This window comes from Bubalus kerabau, chromosome 3, assembly GCF_029407905.1.
Source record: "Bubalus kerabau isolate K-KA32 ecotype Philippines breed swamp buffalo chromosome 3, PCC_UOA_SB_1v2, whole genome shotgun sequence".
Taxonomy (NCBI): Eukaryota; Metazoa; Chordata; class Mammalia; order Artiodactyla; family Bovidae; genus Bubalus; species Bubalus kerabau.
Genome location: NC_073626.1, coordinates 155,451,245 through 155,475,688, shown reverse-complemented (window position 1 = coordinate 155,475,688; position 24,444 = coordinate 155,451,245). Strand labels below are relative to the sequence as shown.

Here is a 24,444-nt window from a genome sequence, read left to right as displayed (position 1 = left end):
AGAGTTGGACTATAAAGAAACCTGAGTACTGTAGAATTGATGCTTTTGAACTGTGGCGTTGGAGAAGACTCTTGAGAGTCCCTTGGACTGCAAGGAGATCCAACTAGTCCATCCTAAAGGATATCAGTCCTGGGTGTTCATTGGAAGGACTGATGTTGAAGCTGAAACTCCAATACTTTGGCCACCTCATGTGAAGAGCTGACTCATTTGAAAAGACCCTGATGCTGGGAAAGATTGAGGACAGGAGGAGAAGGGGACAAGAGAGGATGAGATGGTTGGATGGCATCACCAACTCAATGGACATGAGTTTGGGTGGACTCTGGGAGTTGGTGATGGACAGGGAGGCCTGGCGTGTTGCGATTCATGTGGTCACAAAGAGTCAGACATGACTGAATGACTGAACTGAACTGAACCTGGTATTTTAGTAAACATGAATAAGAGATAGATTTCATTTGAGTGATATCTGTATGAATCATGCTTTTTAACATTAAGTTAATAACTTATACAGGTAATAGTTTGTATCATTTTGATTATAGTTATTAAATATAATAGTCAATAAGCAACAAGTAATAAAAATGATTATTTTGTATTACTGGGACAAATCTCACTGTAGAAAAACTGCAGAAAAAAGGCTCTATATATTCAAAAGAAATTAGCAAACTCAAGCAATAATTCAAAGGAGATCAAGATCTGAAACAGTATGCCAGGCAGCACTCTGAGAAATCTGCTGTGTCAAATTCCCAATGCATCCATTAGGCATCTATACAGAATCATAGTGCGTGTCAGAGCCAAGAGTGCAAACCACTTCTGAGAAATGGAACTGAGAATAGAGAGGATGGTTCTAGTAGCATCATTCTGTGGATCATCATATCCTTCTATCCAAAACCCCAAATAGTATATGCATAGATAATATGATGGAGGATGAAATGGCAACCCACTCCTGTACCCCTGGCTGGAGAATTCCATGGACAGAGGAGCCTGGCAGGCTACCATCCATGGGATCACAAGAGTCAGACACGACTGAGTGTCTAACACACACACAGAGATAATATGAAATTTGTATAACTTGCAAAATACAATTCTACAAGTGCATATAATGACTGAATAAACAATCATACACATTATTTTTATTTACTGCCACCTTTCAAAAATAGAAGCTTATTTTAAATGTTTCCTTCCATTTGCAATACAGTCTTGTTTCTTTAAGCTTTTTTTACGAAGTTGTTAGAAAATCTACGTTCCTATATGGTAGTTCTATTTATCTGACTTTTTTAATATGATTCTTTTAACAGAGAAACCTCTCTTTAAATGTTTAATAAAAATTAATGAACAAAGCATAAACTGGCTACACTCCATATCTAAGTATTGATTTTTCATCTAACATTGTCTTAGATGAGTAGATTCACCTCAAGTCAACACATTCACATATTTGTCTTTGCCAGAATAACACTGCCCATTTATCTAAATCTGTTTGCCAAAAAATTGCTTGTCTTTCATTAATTTTAGAATGAGAGAAATCTTCAGAGAGATTTGCTTTCTGTTAAGTTTCTCCACTGTACATAAATTCATGCTACAAAATTACAAAATAACAGTTTTCTTTGGGGAATTTTCAAACACTGAAATTCCTCTACTAAGAGCACACTGGGGCTTCCAAATAGAACTAGTGGTAAAGAATTTGGCTACCAATGCAGGAGACGTAAGAGATGTGGATTCAGTCCCTGGGTTGGGAGGATCCCCTGGAGAAGGAAATGGTAACCTGCTCCAGTATTCTTACCTGGAAAATTCCATGGACAGAGGAGCCTGGCAGGCTACAGTCCATGGGGTTCTTTCTTCCTCTAGTTTTTCTATAATTTTATTATTATTTCAGAAATCATTTTACTTTCATGGGAGAAGATTTCCACAAATCATGTGACTTTCAAAATACATAAGGAAGCAAATGAAAGTCAAAGTGAAAAGAACTGGGTTCCCCTGATAGTTCAGTTGGTAAAGAATCCACCTGCAATGCAGAAGACCCCAGTTCAATTCCCAGGTTGGGAAGATCCACTGAGAAGGGATAGGCTACTCACTCCAGTATTCTTGGGCTTCCCTTGTGGCTCAGCTGGTAAAGAATCCTCCTGCAATACAGGAGACCTGGGTTCCCACAGGTAGCAAATGTTACATAGCACATTAACAACCTCCTGCACAACCCCCCTCATCCCACTCTTGATGGTGAATTACAGTTGTGAGTGTTCTGCTCATCTGTTCAATTAAGGTGCTGGTGAAGCCTTTCACATTCTTTCCAACTTGCACTGACATATAATTCAGTTCTCCAGAACTAAAGCTCTGGTGCATAAACCACCATTTATATAGTAGCAAATTCAAGCCTTATTTTCATTTAGTCCAAAATAGAAAAATAAAAAAAAGTTATTAAAAAATAACGTACTCAGCTGCTTGTTTATAGTGCTTCAAATCTTTCTTCAAAATTTTGTTCTCATTTTCTAAAAGCATGTTCTGACTGTAGACATCTGGAACAATCCCACCGTCTCTAAGTTCAGTTATTCCCTTCTGTATTAACTCATACCTAGGATAAAATCACACAAAAGACTTCATATTGTTTTTTCTACTAAATTGGTTTTACTTATGTACATTTCAAAAAGTTAAGTATAAGAGAATGTTTAGTAATAAGTTGCAATATTACTTTTTAAACTAAAATGTCAAATTCATAATATATTTTTAAAATGAAATGCTAAGTATTAATATCATCATGGTGCATAAAATGTAACTTAACAGCTTCTATGCTCCAGGCACTAGTGAAATTAACAAAAATGTCTCAGCCTCTGCCTATCTAATGGAGTTTCCATTCTAGTATGGATGGTGACACAGTCTATGAATTAAAGCGAGATGAGAAAAACAGACACTAAAGTAGAGAGTGATGTGCTATTTTATCTAAGGCGGCCAGAGAAAGTATAACAGACTATTTGATCAGGGACCTGAAGGAAAAGAGAGACTAAGCCATGTGAATATGTGGGAGAGAAGCACTCTTGGCTGACAGAAAAATAAGTGTAAAGGCCCTGAGATAAGGAGGTGTTTGACACGTACAATGTAAAGCAAAAAGTCAGTACATCTGGAGTATCTGGAAATGGAGCCAAGTGAGCAGGAAAGAGAGTAGTGAGAAATAAGTCAGGAAAGACAGCAGGGAGCCAGAAACAGGAATGCGATTTTACTCTGAACTAGACCAAAGTCACTGGAAGGCTTTGAGAGACATTTATGTTTAATACGCTGAACACATTTATGTTTAATAAGGATTAATCTACCATCTCTCTGAAGAAACTGGCTCTAGAGAATAAAAAGTAGAAGCAGAGAGTCTGCTGTAAGAGTTCAGGAGAGAGACGTAGATTAGACAAAATTTGGTAGCAGTAGATTGTGAGAAATGGGTCCCTTCTGGACATGCTGTGAAGATGAAGCCAACAGAATTTGCTTACAGATTAGATATCATGTTTTAGTTAAAAAAGAAAATTGAGGATGACTCCAAGGTTTTTGGCTGAGCCACGGACAGACATTTAGTCAAATGGGAACAAATGCAGTAGGAACTTGGTGTTTAGAGAAATCAAGGAACCGTTTCTATCCATGTTCAATGCACTATGTCTGCAAGGCAATTAAGTGAAAATAAACATTGTAAGTACACATCAAAAGTTAAAGGGAAAGTCAGGACATGAAATTTAAATCTGGGATAGATCAGTAAGTAGATATACTTTAAAGTCACAAGATTGGATAAAGGCCAGTCAGGAAGCAAACATAAAGTGAAAAGTAAGAAAGTTCTAGGACTGTTTTGAGATTGGGAAGAGAGGAAATACTACCAAACAGAGACTAAGAAAGAGAGGGATCAGTGAAGCGGTGAAAAAACAGGAGAGTACTGTGGCTGAGGGACCAAATGAAGAAAGTGCTGCAGGAATTAAGTAATACATAACAGTGACAAATGATATAAGGAGAAAGAATAGGAAGAATACTAAGGATCAACCACTGAATTTGCCAATATAAAGTCACTGAAAAAAAGTTTCAGTAGACTCATGGAGGGGCTTTCCTGGTGGCTCAGATGATAAAGAATCTGCTTGCAATGTGGGAAACCTTGGTTCCATTCCTGGGTTGGGAAGATCCCCTGGAGAAGAGACTAGCAACCTACTCCAGTATTCTTTCCTGGAGAATTTTATGGACAGAGGGGTCAGGAGAGCTACAGTCCATGGAATCTCAAAGAGTTGGACACAATTGAGTGACTAAGACCCACACACGCACACAAATACACAGAGTCATGGAGATGAAAGTGGAACTAGAGTAGGAATGAGAAAGCAGGAAATGAGGAAGTGGCAACAAACTCTTTCAAGGAGACAGACCATAAAAGCAGAGCCTAGGAAATCATATGACCCTGAAGAGAAAGTAGAGTCCAGGGTGCTCTGTCTTCTCCTATGTTTTTAATACATGACATGTTATTGTACATCTTATGCTCATGGCAGTGATTCAGCAGAGAGGGAAATCTTTTACAGTGCAGGGGAGACAGGGGAGACTGCAGGAGTCATGTAGTGAGTAGGTGAGAGCATCCAGTAGAGGAGAACTGGCCTCAGATGACAGTGTCTATGGCTCAGCCATGCAAGAAGAGATGGAGAATGCTAAGCTCAGAGGTAGTGGGATGGTAGAAAGGAAACAAGACCTGTGGAACTTCTATTTTCTCAGTGAAATACGAAGGTGCATCAGAAAATCATTTATAAATCAGTTAACAATTTGTTTTAATCGTTATATGTGGCAATTAATAGTTAAAGAAAAAAACAGAGCATAGAAAAAACATTTCAAGTAATACAGTTATTAACCAAAATTCCCTACAAACCTTGCTATAGATGAGCTAAATATAAGTTTAAAATATTTACTTTTCAGCATTTTCCTATTATACATCTTAGCTTTATTAATATATTACACATTAGTAGTCATATGTTTTGTGTTATGTGTTATATATCTTGCTGCTGCTGCTGCTGCTAAGTCGCTTCAGTCGTGTCCGACTGTGCGACCCCATAGACAGCAGCCCCCCAGGCTCTGCTGTCCCTGGGATTCTCCAGGCAAGAACACTGGAATGGGTTGCCATTTCCTTCTCCATTGTGTGAAAGTGAAAAGTGAAAGTGAAGTCGCTCAGTCGCGTCCGACTCGTAGCTACCCCATGGACTGCAGCCTACCAGACTCATCGGTCCATGGGATTTTCTAGGCAAGAGTACTGGACTGGCTTGCCATTGCCTTCTCCGAATATATTACGCATTAGTAGTCATATGTTTTGTGTTATGTGTTATATATCTTATCTGATACCAAAAAAGAGCAAGAGAACCCTGCTGGATATACAAAAATTCAAGACAACTGAATCAAGATCAAGTGATATTTGGGCTTCCTTGGTGGCTCAAATGGTAAAGAATCTGCCTTCAACAGAGGAGATCTGGATTTAATCGCCAGGTCTGGAAGATTCCCTGGAGAAGGAATGGCTACTCACTCCAGTATTCTTGCCTGAAGAACTCCATGGACAGAGAAGCCTGGCGGACTACAGTTCACTATTTGCCAAAACTTACAAAACAACACATATCATTTAATCATAAAATCACTTTTCTATCCATATTTGGACTGTGGTTTATACTTATCTCAGAAGAAAAGACATAAGGACTGACTGAAGTATTGGACCATAAAGATTTTCTGACCACAAAATTGGCTGAGGGATGGGATGGGGAGGGAGGTGGGAAGGAGGTTCAGGATGGGGTACATATGTACACCCATGGCTGATTTATGTCAATGTATGGCAAAAACCACTACAATATTGTAAAGTAATTAGCCTCCAATGAAAATAAATTAATTTTTTTTAATTGGCTTTCAGCCACTGGCTTTATTTAATGCAGAAAAAAATCACTAAAATTATTTCAATAAGAAAAAAAGTGACATGCAGTCCTTTAAATTAAATGTTATGTAAATAAATTAATATGTGGTAAAAGTTGTAACTGCACTACCCACATTTGAGTGATTACATATTACACCAAATTTTATTGACTAAAAGCAGCAATATTTTACAATTTAAGAGAAATTTAAAATCAGTTCAGTTCAGTAGCTCAGTCATGTCTGACTCTTTGCAACCCCATGGACTGTAGCACGCCAGGACTTCCTGTCCAAAACCAACTCCCATACCTTGCTCAAACTCATGTCCATCGAGTTGGTGATACCCATCCAACCGTCTCATCCTCTGTCGTCCCTTTATCCTCCTGCCTTCAATCTTTCCTAGCATCAGGGTCTTGCCCAATAAGTCAGTTCTTCGCATCAGGTAGCCAAATATTGGAGTTTAAATATTATTAATAATTTCACTATTACCTTTGATGGCATTTTTATTATCACCCAAACTTCAGTGCAATGGTAGAAACAGAAGCTAAACTGGAGAGAAACAAGGATGTAAAAGAGTAAAGAAAGAAAATAAAGTCCCAGTTTTACAAAAAACATTTTGCCTGTAAAGGGAAAAAGAGTTGGAGTGAGTTGAGGTAATAAGAGGAGAAGGTAGAGGCAAGGATGTACATTTTGGGTGAGTGAGCTCTGACCTTGTTAACAGCCAGCAGAACAATCCAGAGGAGGAAAGGAGACAGTTGACATATGCTCAATCAGGGTAAATAAAATGCACTACCATATTTTCTCCATTGTAACACTTTAATTTTTCCCCCAGGGAAATAATCATTGTTCACAGAGCACTTCTAAATGGCCATAAAAATAGTACTGACTAAACCCACAGTATAGACTTTTCGTGGTTCATAGAAGATTATATATATATATTTTTTTTTTTACACACACATGCATATATACATATATCTATATAGATAAATGTATAATTTTTGTGTGTGTAAATGGCCATAAAATAAACATTTAGAATTTGGGGGGAAAAGAAAAGCTTCCAAGGTCACATGGTCTGTTGTGACTAACTTTGCTGTTATATGCAGTAGTGTGAAAGCAACCACAGACAAACAGATAATACCTAAAAGATAGGTCATGGCTGTGTTTCAGTAAAATTTTATTTACCAAAATAGGAGGCAGGTTAGATTTGGCCCCAGGGTCTTAGTTTGCTGACCCCAGATTTAATGGACTTAATGTTAATTACTGTTTGAAGAATGAAAAAACATAAGTCAAATTCTACTACCCAGGTGTTTTGGTTTTTGGAGTTTTGTTTGCTTGCTTTTTGTGGGTTTGTTTTACAAATCAACAAGAGGGAAACCTTGTTTCATCACCTTTTGTAAGATTAAATGAATTTATAGAAATGATAAGTTACAAGTGTTCTTCCCCATAATAGACTTCCCTGGTGGCTCAGACGGTAAAGCGTCTGCCTACAATGCAGGAGATCTGGATTCAATCCCTGGGTCAGGAAGATCCTCTGGAGAAGGAAATGGCAACCCACTCCAGTACCCTTGCCTGGAAAATCCCATGGACGGAGGAGTGTGGTAGACTACAGTTCATGGGGCCACAAAGAGTCGGACACGACTGAGCGACTGAGCGACTTCACTTTCACTTTCCCCATAATAAGAAATTATAAAAATAATATACATGGCAATCCATTCCAGTATTCTTGCCTGGAGAATCCCCATGGACAGATGAGCCTGGCAGGCTACAGTCCATGGGGTCACAAAGAGTCAGACATGATTGAGTGACTAAGCACACATTCCTATACACTTACTATACATTATAAACACAGGTTTCTGATCAAAGTAAAACATGTTTCATTTGAAACAAAAATATCCAATACAGTATAATCTCATTACAAATAATTTGTAATCTCATTACAAACTGGCAGCTAGGGATCAGAATAAAATTATTTGAACCACAGTATTATTAAACCCAAATAAATAAGAGATATTTATACAAATTTTACTTTAAAATCATATTACAATAAATGATTTGCTTACTTAGGGTTTCTATAAATCTTAATATTATTGCACTTTTTCTGAAATTTCATCTAGCAATTTCAAATTGTTAAATCTAAAAGGATAATATTTCAACAAACACCTAATTAAGAGTATACTTGGTTCCAGATTTCTCCAAGGGAATCATTTCACACTTTGGCGCAACATGTAAGCACTACATATCCTAACCCATAACTTTAGAAGAAAAATGGGAAACTTAACTACATTAATCATCATTTCATTAGTAATGCAAATTAATCATCTATCTACTCTTACAAAAATATATTCTCTAATACATTTGTAATTATTTCATAGGTACATTATTATAAAAATCATTCACATAATATCTAGATTTAATAAGAGTATTATTTTTCTACCATCAAACCTGCTCTTTTTTTTAAACTGAATTAGTGAAAAATGGCTCTCCTCATTAAATTTATTAACACTAGACATGCAATTTAAAATAATGAAACTGATTACTTCTATATGAATGGTCTCTGTAGATTTGAACAAAAACAGCAAAATATAAAAATTAAATCAAAGTTGGATTAGTAGAAATTAACAAATTGTGCCTATATTTAAAATTATATGAAAATTATATGATTGAACTCCAAAACACCATAACCAAATTTATATATCATATTAGTGCTTCTTTCTATAATATGCAATGACTTTTTAAAAAAAACAAAACATTTATTATCCAATTATTTAATAATATTTTGTTAAAGAATGCTAAGGAGTCCAAAAATATGCCTGATGACATTATCACTATAGCAAAGGAATAAAGACAGTATGCCTGCTGATTTTCATAACAATAAGTTATTAAAATTTTCAGTTACAACAAGAAAGCCTTGTGTAGATATCATCTGACAATGTAATTTCACTTACTTATAAATGAAGGGACATTTATAGAAAAACAATCAGTTGTGTGAGTAGAGAAAAGCAGGGCATTACATTCTAAGTAAAACAAGCAAAGTAGTACTGTTAACAGGATGTGTCTTATGTAGGAGATAATACTAGTAATTATGTAAAGTGAAAGTGAAAGTGAAGTCGCTCAGTCGTGTCCGACTCTTTGCGACCCTATGGACTGAAGCCTACCAGGCTCCTCCGTCCATTGGATTCTCCCGAGAAGAGTACTGGAGCGGGTTGCCATTTCCTTCTCCAATGCATTAAAGTGAAAAGTGAAAGTGAAGTCGCTCAGTCATGTCCTACTCTTTGCGATCCCATGGACTGCAGCCTACCAGGCTCCTATGCCCAGTGGGTTTTCCAGGCAAGAGTACTGGAGTGGGGTGCCATTGCCTTCTCTGAGTTATGTAAAAGATATTTTTAAATATTTCATTAAGTAGCCCTGGATTATATAACTCCAAGAGATGTTCCATTTTCTTGATTCTTGAGAATAACTTAAATTTGAGTATTTAGAAAAGATATTTAATTTAAAACCTTTTTGAAATTGATATCCTGATTGTGTATGTGTTTGTGCTGTGGTTTCAGTGGCAGTGATGGAAAAAGTTTCTATCCAGCTCTTTCACTTTACATAAGCTGAGTCACTCAGTCTTTTGAGATGATTAAAAGTATACATGTTAAATAATGTTAGTATTTCTAGAAAACTATTTATCTACTTAATTATTTACCATTCAGATTGAAAGCAATCAAGAGTTCTGGTCATTCCCATTTTGATCAGGAAATTACAAAGAAAGTCTTCTATTGCTTCAGGTACTGTATGCTTTGGAGAAAAGACTGTTTTCTGCTCCTAAAATTTAAAAGTGAAATTATTTATTTAAAAATTATCAAAGCTTTAATTGTACATTAATTAAATGTACAATTTACATTTAATTGTACATTAAATGTATATTGGCCTTACATTCATTCATTCATTCACTTTTTAAACAATTTTGTTGAATATTACGTCCAGGAACTATTTTAATCACTAGAGACAAAGCAGTGATGAAAACAGACAAGACTAAGTCCTTATAACTAATAATCAAGTAAATGTGGACAGAAAATGAGTAACTAAATTAAAAATATACAGTATCACCGATGATACTGGGGGTAAAAGCAGAGGGTTGAAGTGAGGGAAAGCCAAGTATGGAGCAGATATGTGTGTGGAGCTGGTCTGCTATGTATGTAGCATGATGAAGAACGATTACATTGAGAAAGTGACATGTGAACATATATCTAGAGAAGAGGTGGAGTCATGTTCCAGATATAGCATCAGAAAGCACAAAGGCAGACAAGACTGTGATTAGACTGTCCAAAAAACAATAAGGGGGTCAGCTTGCCCTAACAATAGTATATAACACACTCAAAAAAAGAAAAAAATAGTATGGATTGTTTAATTCTTTTACTTATTAATCATTATAAAAAGGATGTGGTTTTGGTGCCTTGATTTTTAGAAACACTATGGAGGAAATTATGCACCCTTGTACTCCTATTTCATAATGGAAATATATAAGTCTATCAACTAGATCAGAGGTGAGTTAACTTTTCCCATAAATAAAGTTTACTAGAACCCCACCATGTCCACATGTTTACATATTTGATAGTGTTTCTGAATAAATATACAGGAAAATATCTTAGAATAAAGTTATTTGAGAACTATTGATAAATATGTTAAACAGTATAGTAGTTTGTTCAGTTAATTAACCTCCCACAAACACTATTTCAAAGAAATGTCTCATATTCTTAGAGGAGGAGGTAGAGAGATGATGTCAGGAAATTTAACAATTACACGATTTAGGAACCTGTCGATTTAGGAATGACATTAGGAACCTAATGTCATCTTTAAAGATCAAAATTATAATTTGATCAAAATTATATTATGATAGAATTATGAGGGAAAAAAGGACCTTTGAGACTGCACCTCCAATATTAGCAAAACCAAAAACTAAAACAGCTAAAGAATTACCTCCCACAAATGGCAATCATATGCTAATAAGAAGGCTCATGCTGTAGGGGGGGAAACCCAGCTTGAATGTAAGTAGACTTTTTTTCAAAAAATTACATACAAATATTTCTAAAGAATATATGTGTGTATGTGTGTGTCTATTCTTATTTCTCCTTACATGTACACTTAGAAAAAAGACTTCAGTTTCAAGAAACAATTGACAGTATAACCAAACCACATATTCATTATAGATTAATAACATTTCCTATCTTCTTAATTTTTTCATTAATCACTCTAAATATAATAAAACACATTACTTTGCCAACAAAGGTCCATCTAGTCAAGCCTATGGATTTTCCAGTGGTCATGTATGAATGTGAGAGTTGGACTGTGAAGAAAGCTGAGCACCGAAGAATTGATGCTTTTGAACTGTGGTGTTGGAGAAGACTCTTGAGAGTCCCTTGGACTGCAAGGAGATCCAACCAGTCCATTCTAAAGGCGATCAGTCCAGTACTTTGGCCACCTCATGCAAAGAGTTGACTCATTGGAAAAGACTCTGATGCTGGGAGGGATTGGGGTAGGAGGAGAAGGGGATGACAGAGGATGAGATGGCTGGATGGCATCACTGACTCGATGGACATGAGTTTGAGTGAACTCCGGGTGTTGGTGATGGACACAGAGGCCTGGCGTGCTGCGATTCACAGGATCGCAGAGTCGGACACGACTGAGCGACTAAACTGAACTGAACTGATATTTTCAGAGTTTAGAATCATTGTACCTATCAAGGAAACTGATATTGTATAGAACAGAAAGTTCAAAGTTTATGAAATAAAACATGTATCAATTCTCAAATATATATATATATTTTATATATAATATATATTACCAAGGTTTAAAGAAAATTATAAGAATTCATTTAAATGTCACTTCTTCAATAAATAATCCTTGTTAGTTTTTAATGGCACCCCACTCCAGTACTCTTGCCTGGAAAATCCCATGGACAGAGGAGCCTGGTGGGCTGCAGTCCATGGGATCGCTAAGAGTCGGACACAACCGAGCGACTTCCCTTTCACTTTTCACTTTCAAGCATTGGAGAAGGAAATGGCAACCCACTCCAGTGTTCTTGCGTGGAGAATCCCAGGGACGGGGAAGCCTGGTGGGCTTCCATCTACGGGGTCGCACAGAGCCGGGCACGACTGAAGCGACTTAGCAGCAGCAGCAGTTTTTAAAAAATAAAGCTATTTACATTACTTCCAAATTTCAACTTTTTAATAACTTCAGATATATTCAACACCCTAGTAGTAATGTTGTTTTGTTTTCAAACTTTAATAAAAATTCTAAAACTCCTCATTGAATTGGGACTACTACTGTCCTCTAACATAGAAGAAAATATATGCTGATCATAAACAGATGTAATAAAATCATAACAAAAGGAAGTTTGTTTCATAAACAATAAATATTCTTAAAACAGAAAGCCCATGGCACAACTCAAAGTTAGTTTTTGAAGACAAAACACTATAAAAACAAAAACCAAATTATAAATATAAAACTGAAGCGCTTATCACAATATAAATCCATATTTAATTTTTAATGCCTAAAGAGAATTTTTGTGAATTTTCTACATAGTAATATTTCTCTAAAGAGCTCAAAAAAACAGATAAAAACTTAAAAGACAGTAAATCAGCTATAAATATGTCATAAATCTAGAAAGTTAACTCCCACAAAGTTAGGAGTTTGAGTTAGCTTTTGAGAAATTGATGAGAGAATTACTGATATTTAGTTCAGAAGATATGAGCTACTACACTGAATTTATTCCCCAATTGCCCTTCTTGGATTTATCTTTGTATTTACAAACAACTTCTAGCATGATAACAGATACAATTATATTTTGGGTCATAATTTTTTCATTCAATAATTCATTTATCCATTCATTTGTTTAACTGCTATACATTGAGTGCCTACTATGTGTCAATCATTGTGTTAGACACATCTATGCTACCAAGTACTGCTATATATGAGTAGTACACAAAGTATTTTTTTAATGCTCCTCAACTTAATGATGAGGCTTTTCTGATAGCTCAGTTGGTAAAGAATCCACCAGCAATGCAGGAGACCCCTGTTCAATTCCTGGGCTGAGAAGATCTGCTGGAGAAGGGATAGGCTCCCCACTCCAATATTCTCAGCCTTCCCCTGTGGCTCAGCTGGTAAACAATCCACCTGCAATGTGGGAGACCTGCGTTCAATCCCTGGGTAGGGAAGATCCCCTTGAGAAGGGAAAGGCTACCCACTCCAGTATTCTGGCCTAGAGAATTCCATGGACTGTATAGTCCATGGGGTCGCAAAGAGTCTGACACAACTGACTTTCACTCACTAACTTACTGATGTAAAAAGCAAGAAGGAAGTTGATGAGCAATACATATCATACAACTGATACGTTATCCACTGCTCATCATTCAAAATTTTTAAATTTACCTATAAATTACTGCATGGAGATATCCAACAGACTAATAAAGTTTGTGTAGCAGACTTCACTTTATGTCTACCTAGAAGGAACTATGGAGAAGGCAATGGCAACCCACTCCAGTACTCTTGCCTGGAAAATCCCATGGACAGAGGAGTCTGGTAGGCTGCAGTCCATGCGGTCGCTAAGAATCGGGCACAACAGAGCGACTTCACTTTCACTTTTTCACTTTCATGCATTGGAGAAGGAAATGGCAACCCACTGCTGTGTTCTTGCCTGGAGAATCCCAGGGACGGGGGAGCCTGGTGGGCTGCCATCTATGGGGTCGCACAGAGTCGGACACGACTGAAGCGACTTAGCAGCAGCAGCAGCAGCAGTAGAAGGAACTATGCGGCTCCCCTGGTATCTCAGCAGTAAAGACTCTGCCTGCAATGCAGTAGACCCGGGGTGGATCCCTGTGTCAAGAAGTTCCCCTGTAGAAGGAAATGGCCACCCACTCCAGTATTCTTGCCTGGAGAATTCCATGGACAGAGAAGCCTGGCAGGCTGTAGTCCATAGGGTCGCAAGGTTGGACACGACTGAAGTGACTAAGCAGCAGCAGCAAGAGAAGGAACTATATCCATAGGATACATTAGAGAATAGAGTTTACTGTGAGCTAAAGCCCTCCACTTAGAACATAATCAATCCTGGATTCAAGAAATTTTGCTCTTCAGCATTTTTCAATTTTGAATGGACAGATATGTTGGAAAGGAGTTACTGGATTTCTCAACTGAGGAAATCTACAAAATACAGAAGGACTGACACAGGGCAGAATATGCAGTGAAGTCTATCCCATATTATTCTGCACTAAGGAAGCCAAATCAGCACCTAAATAAGAGTATAATAATTTCCTTCACATTTCACATGAAGGTTTCATTTTTGAGAAAAAGCCATCTTCTTAATTAGTACTAACATGACTTTAGTATTAATTAGTATTAGTAGCATTTTACAAATATTTTTCCACCATCATTAAATTACTGTCAATTTTAAATGAATTTTCAATTTTACAATGAAGCCATCATTCTATGTACTGTTAATTGGTGGTATTATAATTAGAAAGCATCTACCATATTCTCTAGTGAAATGAGTTCATAGGCCTCATAAGAAAATAATAATAATAATATATCAAGCATTTCCTGTGATCTAAATACTTCCATTAAAAAAAAAGACACAGATGCTTACAAAGTAGACTGCAGTACATGTATACAATAACAAATTTTGTGCAAGTGTTGAAAATCCTTAAACATCATTGAGCTTAAAGACAGTTCTGAAAGAAAGTGTCATTTGTGGCAAAGTCATGCAAAAGTGACCACCATGTGGAAAATGATGATGCGAGGCAGAGTAAATACCACTATGTACTAAAAGTAAAAGTTTGATGATAAAGAAATAGAAATGAAAAGGACATTAGGTTATAGAGCTGCATCTAGTTAAGTAAAGAAGTTATAGCTTAAATGACTTTCAAAACTTCACATAGAAAAGATCACTGTTAAACTGTAGGCTTTGGTTGTATTCAAAATTCTCACCAAAATCTGGGTATCTGTAGCCTGTTCTTGGACCATCTGAACTGCTTTTGCCAGATCTTCTTCACCTTCTGGAATGCTATAATTGTCATCTGGTATCTAAATCACAGAGAAAGATAAGGATAGAAAGAGTTAGAAGAATATAAAATAACATTTCATTTTAGATAATAAATTTTCTTCACAAAACAAATGATCAAAGAAATACACTTTATGTAAGACACTATGTCATTCTGAAGACCTATGAAAAATTAACAACTAACAAGTAGGCAGCCCTCTGATTTCCTTATAAACATCACTCAGTGTTACTTCTAATAACTTGATATTAGCTATGGGCAATTTCTTTTATCTGTACTGGCAAAAATAGTCTAACAACTCTACTGGAAAAAAAAATCTGCTAAAAAAAAGCTAGGCCTTCTAAATGCTACCAATCTCTCCCCATTGCAGATTTTCTCCACCATTGCTTTCCATTTGTTGTTTAGTCACTAAGTCACGTCTGAAATGAAAGTGAATACTTGTTGCATGCTTCTTGTGTTGATCACAGCTTTAAGCCTGTTACATTTATTAATACATTTTGTGTGGTATGTATTAATATTATCTCCACTTTTCCAGTAGTAAAATGTCTCCTGCTTGCCCAGGCTACAACTCGCAGGCTTGTTTCCACAGTTTTCTTTACAGCTTCTATCATCTTAGAGTAACACTCTCCTCATAGTCTCAGATGTAATGATATGTTCCATTGGAACAATGAATTAAAGGAAAGGTCTGAGACAGTAACTATTAGATGGAAATATAGCTAAGTTGCAAGGAAGCATAGGCTCTATGCTCCAGGAAGGTAGTAGGAATCTGGGAAACCCTGCCAAGAGCAGAGTGGATGACAGGGAACACCTGCTAGACAGAGATGACAGACTTTAGTATGGATCTATAAGGAAGGTGATGAGAGGCTGACTCTGAAAACAATTAACAGGGAAATCAAGGTATGGGGAGGGAGGTGGAAGGGGGGTTCAGGATTGGGAACACGTGTACACCCGTGGCGGATTCATGTTGATGTATGGCAAAACCAATACAATATTCTAAAGTAATTAGCCTCTAATTAAAATAAATAAATTTAAATTAAAAAAAAAGAGCCAGATGTGTTAACCTAGCTAAATTTTTAAATACAATTTTCAGATCTCATTCTTAACTATGTGATTAGCTATATTCAGGTAAAAACATGGTATCACTGAAGAAAAAAAAATTGTTTAATGAAAAATAAAATGAATATTTCACAGGAATGACAGTAATGAATTTACAGAAAAAATACATAAAATGAACAAATTACCTCTTCATATTCATAATCATCTTCAGATGCTTCAGTTACAGTGACCTCTAAATATACTGTCAAGTTTGAATCTCAAAATACATGGAATAAAATTAGTACATTTAAAAACTGATGTAACCTTAAAATAGTTATTAGATTCAAATATCTTACCAAGTTAGTAAATACATGTAAATTATTTTTTAATTTCTCTTCTTCATACAGCTCATAATTATAGAAGTTTTAAAACAAAATATTTAAATTGTTATCTTAAATTACTATTTGACACAATCCAAACTCATGAAGCATATTGAAAAGCAGAGACATTACTTTGCCAACAAAGGTCCGTCTAGTCAAGGCTATGGTTTTTCCAGTGGTCATGTATGGATACGAGAGTTGGACTGTGAAGAAAGCTGTGTGCCAAAGAATGGATGCTTTTGAACTGTGGTGTTGGAAAAGACTCTTGAGAGTCCCTTGGACTGCAAAGAGATCCAACCAGTCCATTCTAAAGGAGATCAGCCCTGGGTGTTCTTTGGAAGGAATGATGCTAAAGCTGAAACTCCAGTACTTTGGCCACCTCATGCAAAGAGTTGACTCATTGGAAAAGACTCTGATGCTGGGAGGGATTGGAGGCAAGAAGAGAAGGGGACGATAGAGGATGAGATGACTGGATGGCATCACTGACTCAATGGACGTGAGTGTGAGTGAACTCCAGGAGATGGTGATGGACAGGGAGGCCTGGCATGCTGCGAGTCATGGGGTCACAAAGAGTCAGATATGACTAAGTGACTGAAATGAACTGAACTGAACTGAAACTCGTGAAAAGCTTTATTTTTAGTCTATGTGAAAATGAAAGTAGTTCAGTCTTGTCCAACTCTTTGTGACCCCATGGACTGCACAGTCCAGGCAAGAATACTGGAGTGGGTAGCCTTTCTCTTCTCCAGGGGATCTTCCCAACCCAGGGATCGAACCCAGGTCTCCTGCATTGCAGGCGGATTCTTTACCAGCTGAGCCACTGTCTAATAATTTCCAACTCTATTCTAAAAAGGCTTCTAAAAATGTACATAGTATCAGAGTATCATAAATTAGAAAGATATAAAAATGATGGACAGGAAACCTATGACAATAAATTTTTCAAACAAATCTCAAACCACACTGAATTTTCCAGTATTTCTGAGTCCTTCACAATGACTTTTTATTTGGATTAAACAAAGCACTTCCCTGGTAGGTCAGCTGGTAAAGAATCCACCTGTAGTCTGGAGACCCCAGTTCCATTCCTGGTTCAGGAAGATCCACTGGAGAAGGGATAGGATACCCACTCCAATATTCTTGGGCCTCCCTGGTGGCTCAGCCGGTAAAGAATCCACCTGCAATGTGGGAGACCTAGGTTCGATCCCTGGGTAGGGAAGATTCCCCTGGAGAAGGGAAAGGCTACCCACTTCAGTATTCTGGCCTGGAGGAATATATGGACTATACAGTCCATGGGGTCACCAAGAGTTGGACAGGACTGAGCAACTTTCAAAACAAGCACACTAAAATTAAATATAAGTAAAAAACAGATTTTAATGTTTTCATCAATAAAAGTTATAGCTCACTCTCTTTCTTATGTATTTCAATTTTAAAATTAATAAATTATATTCTCAGAAAAGGCAGCCTAATTTTTAAGCAAATATAAATTATATAATAATAAGAGCAGTTCATAAAGTATCAATATATATCAGCATTAAAATATCAATGGAAATGATTCTAATAAAAAATTTTTTTTAAGAATTTCTGTAAGAGCTTCAAAAATTAAGTTACTCTAATTACAAATGAAAACTTCAAGATAGCATTTAATTTTATAAGAAATCAAAGTATGTGCCAGTAACACTTGTTTTGTTGATTGGTTAGTAGATTTACATTTTTTTCACATTTACAGACTTTATTATGCCAAGTTTAAAAGGTATAAACACTTCAATACATAGCAATGCTTATGAAAATCAAACATGAGTTTACCCTAGTTTTCATTTTGCTGCTGATTATCAGAAATTTAACTGTCATTCCATCCTCCAAGAGTAACCTGACAGTCTGAATAACAACTTCTGTTGTTTGTAATGAGAACTGATAACACACACATGGTATTTAATAGGAGCCAGGCACTTTCCTAAGGGTTTTACATGTATTAAATCATTTCATCCTCATCCCACCAATAAGGATGAACTATTATTATCTCTGTTTTACAGATCATGACTCAGATGCACAAAGTCACACAGTCAGGACCTAACAGAGTTGGGAAACAGCCCCACAAGTTTGGTTTTCACTATGCTATCCTATATCTCTTGTTAACAAGGGTTAGCATATGGAAATCATTTAGAATGGTGCCTGGCTTGTAATAAAAACAAGCGTCTGTTTTTCTTTCCCTTGTTCTGGAAAGATATGAGTACCTGTGGAGAAGTCTCCTAAATCTCCCATGATCTTCTGTTAAGATGAATGGATACATAAAAGGCATTCTGAATCTTCCTCCTTTTCTAGATTTATATTTTCCTGACACATTTTCACTTAATGATATAAAATTTCCTGAAGTTCAGCTACAGGAAGTTGGCCTCTTTTCTTATGGAAAAATATGACCCTTTCTGAGAAACAATGATTATAAGTTGATTTTGGGAGCTCAAAATGGATTTAAGACCTAAATGTGAGGCTGGACACTATAAAACTCCTAGAGGAAAACAGGCAGAACACCCTCTGACATAAATCACAATATCTTTTTCAATCTATCTCAAGAATAATGGAAATAAAAACAAAAATAAACAAATGGGAACTTTCAAAAGTTTTTGCACACCAGAGGAAACAATAAAATGAAGACAACCCACAGATTGGGAGAAAATATGTGCAAATGATGTGACCAATAAAAGATTAGTCTCCAAAATTTACAAACAGCTTATGATGCTTAACAGCATCAAAACAAACAGGCCACTCAAAAACTGGGCAGAAGACCTGTCCTCCAAAGAGAACAAAAGTAGGCACATGAAAAGATGTTCAACATCACTAGTTATTGCTGTTCACTCAGTAGTGTCTGACTCTCTGCAACCCCATAGGCTGCAGCATGCCAGGCCCCCCTGTCCTTGAACATCTCCCAGAGTTTCCTCAAACTCATGTTCATTGAGCCAGCGATGTCATCCAACCATCTCACCCTTTGCCATCCCCCTCTCTTCCTGCCTTCAATCTTCCCCAGCATCACGGTCTCTTCCAATGAGTCAGCTCTTCAAATCAGGTGGCCAAAGTATTGGAGCTTCAGCTTCAGCATCAATCCTTCCAATGAATAGTCAGGGTTGATTTCCCTTAGGATTTACTAGTTTGATCTCCTTGCAGTCCAAGGGACTCTCAAGAGTGTTCTCCATCACCACAGTTTGAAGGCATCATTTTTTTGGCACTCAGCCTTTTTTACTGTCCAGCTCTCACATTCGTACATGACTACTAGAAAAACCACAGCAATGAATACAGACCTTTGCAGGCAAAGTAATGTCTCTGCTTTTTAATATGCTGTCTAGGTTTGTCATTGCTTTTCTTCCAAGGAGCAAGCATCTTTTAATTTCATGCAGCCACTGTCCACTGATTTTGGAGCCCAAGAAAATAAAGTCTGTCACTGTTTCCATTGTTTCCCCATTTTTGCCATGATGTTATTAGAGAAATGTAAATCAAAACTATAATTAGATGTCACCTCAAATTGGTCAGAATGGCTATAATCAAAAAAAATCGACAAACAACAAATGTTGGAGAATGTGTTGAGATATGGGAATACTCCTTTACTGTTTGTGGGAATGTAAATTGGTACAGTCACTATAGAGAACAGTATGGAGGTTCCTTAAAAAACTAAAAATAGAGCTATCATAAAGCCCTACAATCCCACTCCTAGGAATATATCCAAAGAAAAACATGATCCAAAAGGATATGGCACCTCAATGTTCATTGCATCACTGTTTACAACAGCCAAGACATGGAAGCAATATACATGTCCCTTGACAAAGGAATGGATAAAGAAAATGTGGTACAAATATACAGTGGAATATTAGTCAGCCATTAAAAAGTATGAAACAAGGCCATTTACAGCAACATGGATGGACCTAGAAAGTGTCATACAGAGTGAAGTAAATCAGACAGAGAAGAAGAAATATCGAATTTCTCAAATGAACTTACAAAACAGAAAGAGACAGGCTTAGAAAACAAACAGAGTTACTGGGGTACGGGATAGTTATGGAGTTTGGGAAGGTCATGTACACACTGCTATATTCAAAATGGATAACCAACAAGGACCCATTATATAGCACATGTAACTCTGCTCATCGTTTGTGCCGGCCTGCAAGGTTTGGGAGAGAATGGACACATGTATATATATGGCTGAGTCCCTTCACTGTTCACCCAAAACTACTACAACATTGTTAATCATCTATACCCCAATACAAAACAAAAAGATTTAAGTTGGGGAAAACAAAGAGGCTGAATTTGTAGGCAGTCATTTGTTTCCAGAAACTAATGCTACCCTTCATCACTAGGGCTTCTTGGGTGGCTCAGTATCTAAAATCTGCCTGCAATGTAGGAGATCTTGGTTCAATCCCTGGGTCAGAAAGATCCCCTAGAGAAGGAAATGGCAACCCACTCCAGTATTCTTGCCTGGGAAATCCCACGGACAGAGAAGCCTAACAGACTACAGTCCATGTTGCAAAAGGGTTGCACACAACTTAGCACCTAAACATCCTTCATCACTGCCCATTCCGTAATAAAGTTCACAAATAATTAAATATTCTAAAATGATCTGGATAAACTTTATAATTTAAACCAAATGCTGGCAAGATTATTGTGAGGAAGAAATGTCAAAGCAAAGCTTCTTTAACATGGCTATGTAGAGAAAAATGTAATTTGTCCTCAAAGCTTTGGAAATACTAAACAATATCTGTAACTACTACCGAAGAAAAATATTCTAGGGATGCTGCTGCTGCTAAGTCGCTTCACTCGTGTCTGACTCTGTGCAACCCCATAGATGGCAGCTCACCAGGCTTCCCCGTCCCTGGGATTCTCCAGGCAAGAACACTGGAGTGGGCTGCCATTTCCTTTTCCAATGCATGAAAGTGAAAAGTGAAAGTGAAGTCACTCAGTCGTGTCTGACTCTTAGCAATCCCATGGACTGCAGCCCACTAGGCTCCTCCATCCACGGGATTTCCCAGGCAAGAGTACTGGAGTGGGTTGCCATTGCCTTGTTAGATTCTAGGGATGAGATATAATACTCAGTTCAGTTCAGTCACTCAGTCATGTCGGACTTTTTGTGTTCCCATGAATCACAGCACACCAGGCCTCCCTGTCCATCACCAACTCCCAGAGTTTACCAAAACTCATGTCCATCGGGTCGGTGATGCCATCCAGCCATCTCATCCTCTGTCATCCCTTTCTCCTCCTGCCCCCAATCCCTCCCAGCATCAGGGTCTTTTCCAATGAGTCAACTCTTCACATGAGGTGGCCAAACCATTGGAGTCTCAGCTTCAGCATCAGTCCTTCCAATGAACACCCAGGACTGATCTCCTTTAGGATGAACTGGTTGGATCTCCTTGCAGTCCAAGGAACTCTCAAGAGTCTTCTCCAACATCGCAGTCAAAAGCATCAATTCTTCGATGCTCCGCTTTCTTCACAGTCCAACTCTCACAGCCATACATGACCACTGGAAAAACCATAGCCTTGACTAGATGGACCTTTGTTGGCAAAGTAATGTCTCTGCTTTTCAATATGCTATCTAGGTTGGTCATAACTTTCCTTCCAAGGAGTAAGCGTCTTTTAATTTCATGGCTGCAGTCACCATCTGCAATGATTCTGGAGCCCAGAAAAATAAAGTCTGACACTGTTTCCACTGTTTCCCTATCTGTTTCCCAAGTCATGGGACCAGATGCCATGATCTTAGTTTTCTGAATGATGAGCTTTAAGCCAACTTTTTCACTCTCCTCTTTCACTTTCATCAAGAGGCTTTTTAGTTCCTCTTCACTTTCTGATATAAGGTGGTGTCATCTGCATATTTGAGGTTATTGATATTTCTCCCAGCAATCTTGATTCCAGCTTATAATATCGTATTTCCTCACAATCAAAAAAGAGTAGGAGGCAAAAATACCATTTTAAAATGCTTTAAAAGTATTGTCACATGGAACATACCATATGTACTCTTAAAACCCTGTAAGAGTGAATGGCACAGGAAACAAAGGAAAAATTGGGGGCGGGGGAGAAAAGGAAACTGAGTCAGGAAGAAGAGATCTGGCCAAGACCAAAGACATGAATGACAAAGACAAGTTTCTTGAATACAAATACCATGAATTCTCAACTACATCATACTGTTTCTACAGTGACACAACAGCAATGTACAATTTTTACCAATATTCTCAATAATGAACTCTATAATCTATGTTTTCGAAGCTCTCAAGTGTCATACTATGAAGAGATAAATCAAATCCTTTAAACAGTTCCATCTGAAGACCCTAAAGGAAAGAGAAGTATTAAAGAGATACAGAGCAATAGACTCAAAGATTAAATAAACCAAGGGCAAGTGATTCATGAGACAAAAGGTCAGGAAGAGGACAAGTACCCCAAACAGGAACCAGGATCATCTTTAGTAGCCACAATAGAATGTGAACAGAAAAATCTTCCCAGAAGCAAGTCAACTGAAATGTGATATTGCAGTGTTACTGAAGAAGTAAATGTACTCTGGCATGTATGTTTGTATGCATCTGTCTAGCTGGCTAGCTGGCTCGTGACACATGGACAAATTATCCCCAAAGAATTCTGTGGCAGTTTTCAGACATGCATACAGCTACAGGGAGTTAAAAATAAATGAATATGGAAATTAGAAGAGAAAGGGAACCTGCAGAAGATAAAGTACAGTCCATAAGGTCTCTTGTACTTTGATATATATAAGCCACAGGTTTGAGACTAGGTTTCCCAGCAGTCAGGGTCAGACAGAAATGTAATCAGATACCAATTCAGTATCCATCCAAAGAAAATAGATGAATTTCTCAGCAGATGTACAGCAATCTCTGGTTCTGAAGCCTGAGAGAAATCATGCTCTTAAGTTCTCATAAAGAGAACACTTTGGACAGTACAGATATTGATCCCCTCAGTCCTTGGGACAGCCAGAAAGACAGACTGAAGCAAGATCTGATGGAGCAACATGTGAAAAAGATTGGAAAGCACTGCTTTAGAAGCAATATTGCTAGAATAAAAATGCATAATTCATCAAGAATTGCCTGAAAGATAAAACTTTTACTCCAATTCCAGTTTTATTGGGCAACTTTCTCATCTGTAATCTAATCTCTATTCTCCAGGAAATTTCCATAATATTAAGCTGGTCACAATTTTCATACAAAGTTATTTTTCCACTGCTTAAAATCAGTTTCTTATTACAAAGCTGACTCTGAGTCCTTACAAAACTCCCTTCCCATTCATTACCTGCCTAGTTTTCCTTCAAAAAACGTCACTGAACTCTCAATTCCAAAATTCTTTTTTTTCTACTCTATTCCCTTCAGATCTGGTCCTGCTTCTCTGCCAGCTTGAGCTTTACCTGACACTTAATAACGTCCTGGTTTTCTAGTCTGATCTTTCCCAGGGTACTATCTGCAGCCACCCCCTTCCTCCCTGGCATGCACGCACAGTCCTCATCACTGCCATCTTCCAGGCCAGGTGCTATGTTCTAGAGTCATGGCCTGGTCTCAGACTAAGGATCCTTCTCCATATGTACACTTGCTCTGGAAGGAGCATAGTAGCACTTGTGAGCATGCACACAAGGAATTAGTTCCCTGGTACTTCATTACCATGGGTGAACTAACTGGTAGTTTCTGCACTAACAGAATCTATACCAGATCCTGACCTTGAAGATATTGTCAGAAAACAGGCAAATATATACCCGCACTGAAACTGTCAAGAATCTCTAAATACATCACAGTACTACGGAAGACACAACTGCAAGAGAAGCATTTCAGCTGGCCTAATGGAGCAGAACTTGATGTGACAGTTGGTGCAATGGGGTCACACATAAGGTTCTGCAAATGGACCACAGCCAGAAGGAAATGAACACTTTTTAGATGAGAGCAGCATACAAAGTTCCTCACATACTGGTCCCCTGCACTACTGCATCTGTAGGTAGTGATCACTGCCAGCAACATCAGCTTTATAAAGAATTTTAGTGTAACATATAGCTAATTATATTTTACATGATTTCCCAAAGCTACTGTAGACAGAAATTGCTTTGTAACCTTTGCCATCACTGTAGAATCAATATACTTGGAGGCAATCTAAAATCTAGAGTGGATTCTCCG

The 24,444-nt window shown here is 37.4% G+C and overlaps 1 protein-coding gene across 4 annotated transcripts in view; it reads right to left on the bottom strand.

The window, feature by feature from the left end:
- The window catches only part of SPAG16 (sperm associated antigen 16), a 97,923-nt gene that overhangs the window by 59,886 nt on the left and 13,593 nt on the right, over nucleotides 1-24,444 (bottom strand). For 3 of the 4 annotated variants that reach the window (XM_055573376.1, XM_055573377.1, XM_055573378.1), the window contains exons 2-5: nucleotides 16,148-16,194; nucleotides 14,836-14,931; nucleotides 9,560-9,678; nucleotides 2,423-2,560 (exon numbers count right to left, since the gene is read on the bottom strand). In XM_055573376.1, coding sequence (XP_055429351.1) covers nucleotides 2,423-2,560; nucleotides 9,560-9,678; nucleotides 14,836-14,931; nucleotides 16,148-16,194 — 400 coding nt within the window. Of the gene's footprint in view, nucleotides 1-596; nucleotides 2,561-9,559; nucleotides 9,679-14,835; nucleotides 14,932-16,147; nucleotides 16,195-24,444 lie in introns of those variants that run through there. The other variant, XM_055573379.1, reaches the window with a different exon arrangement.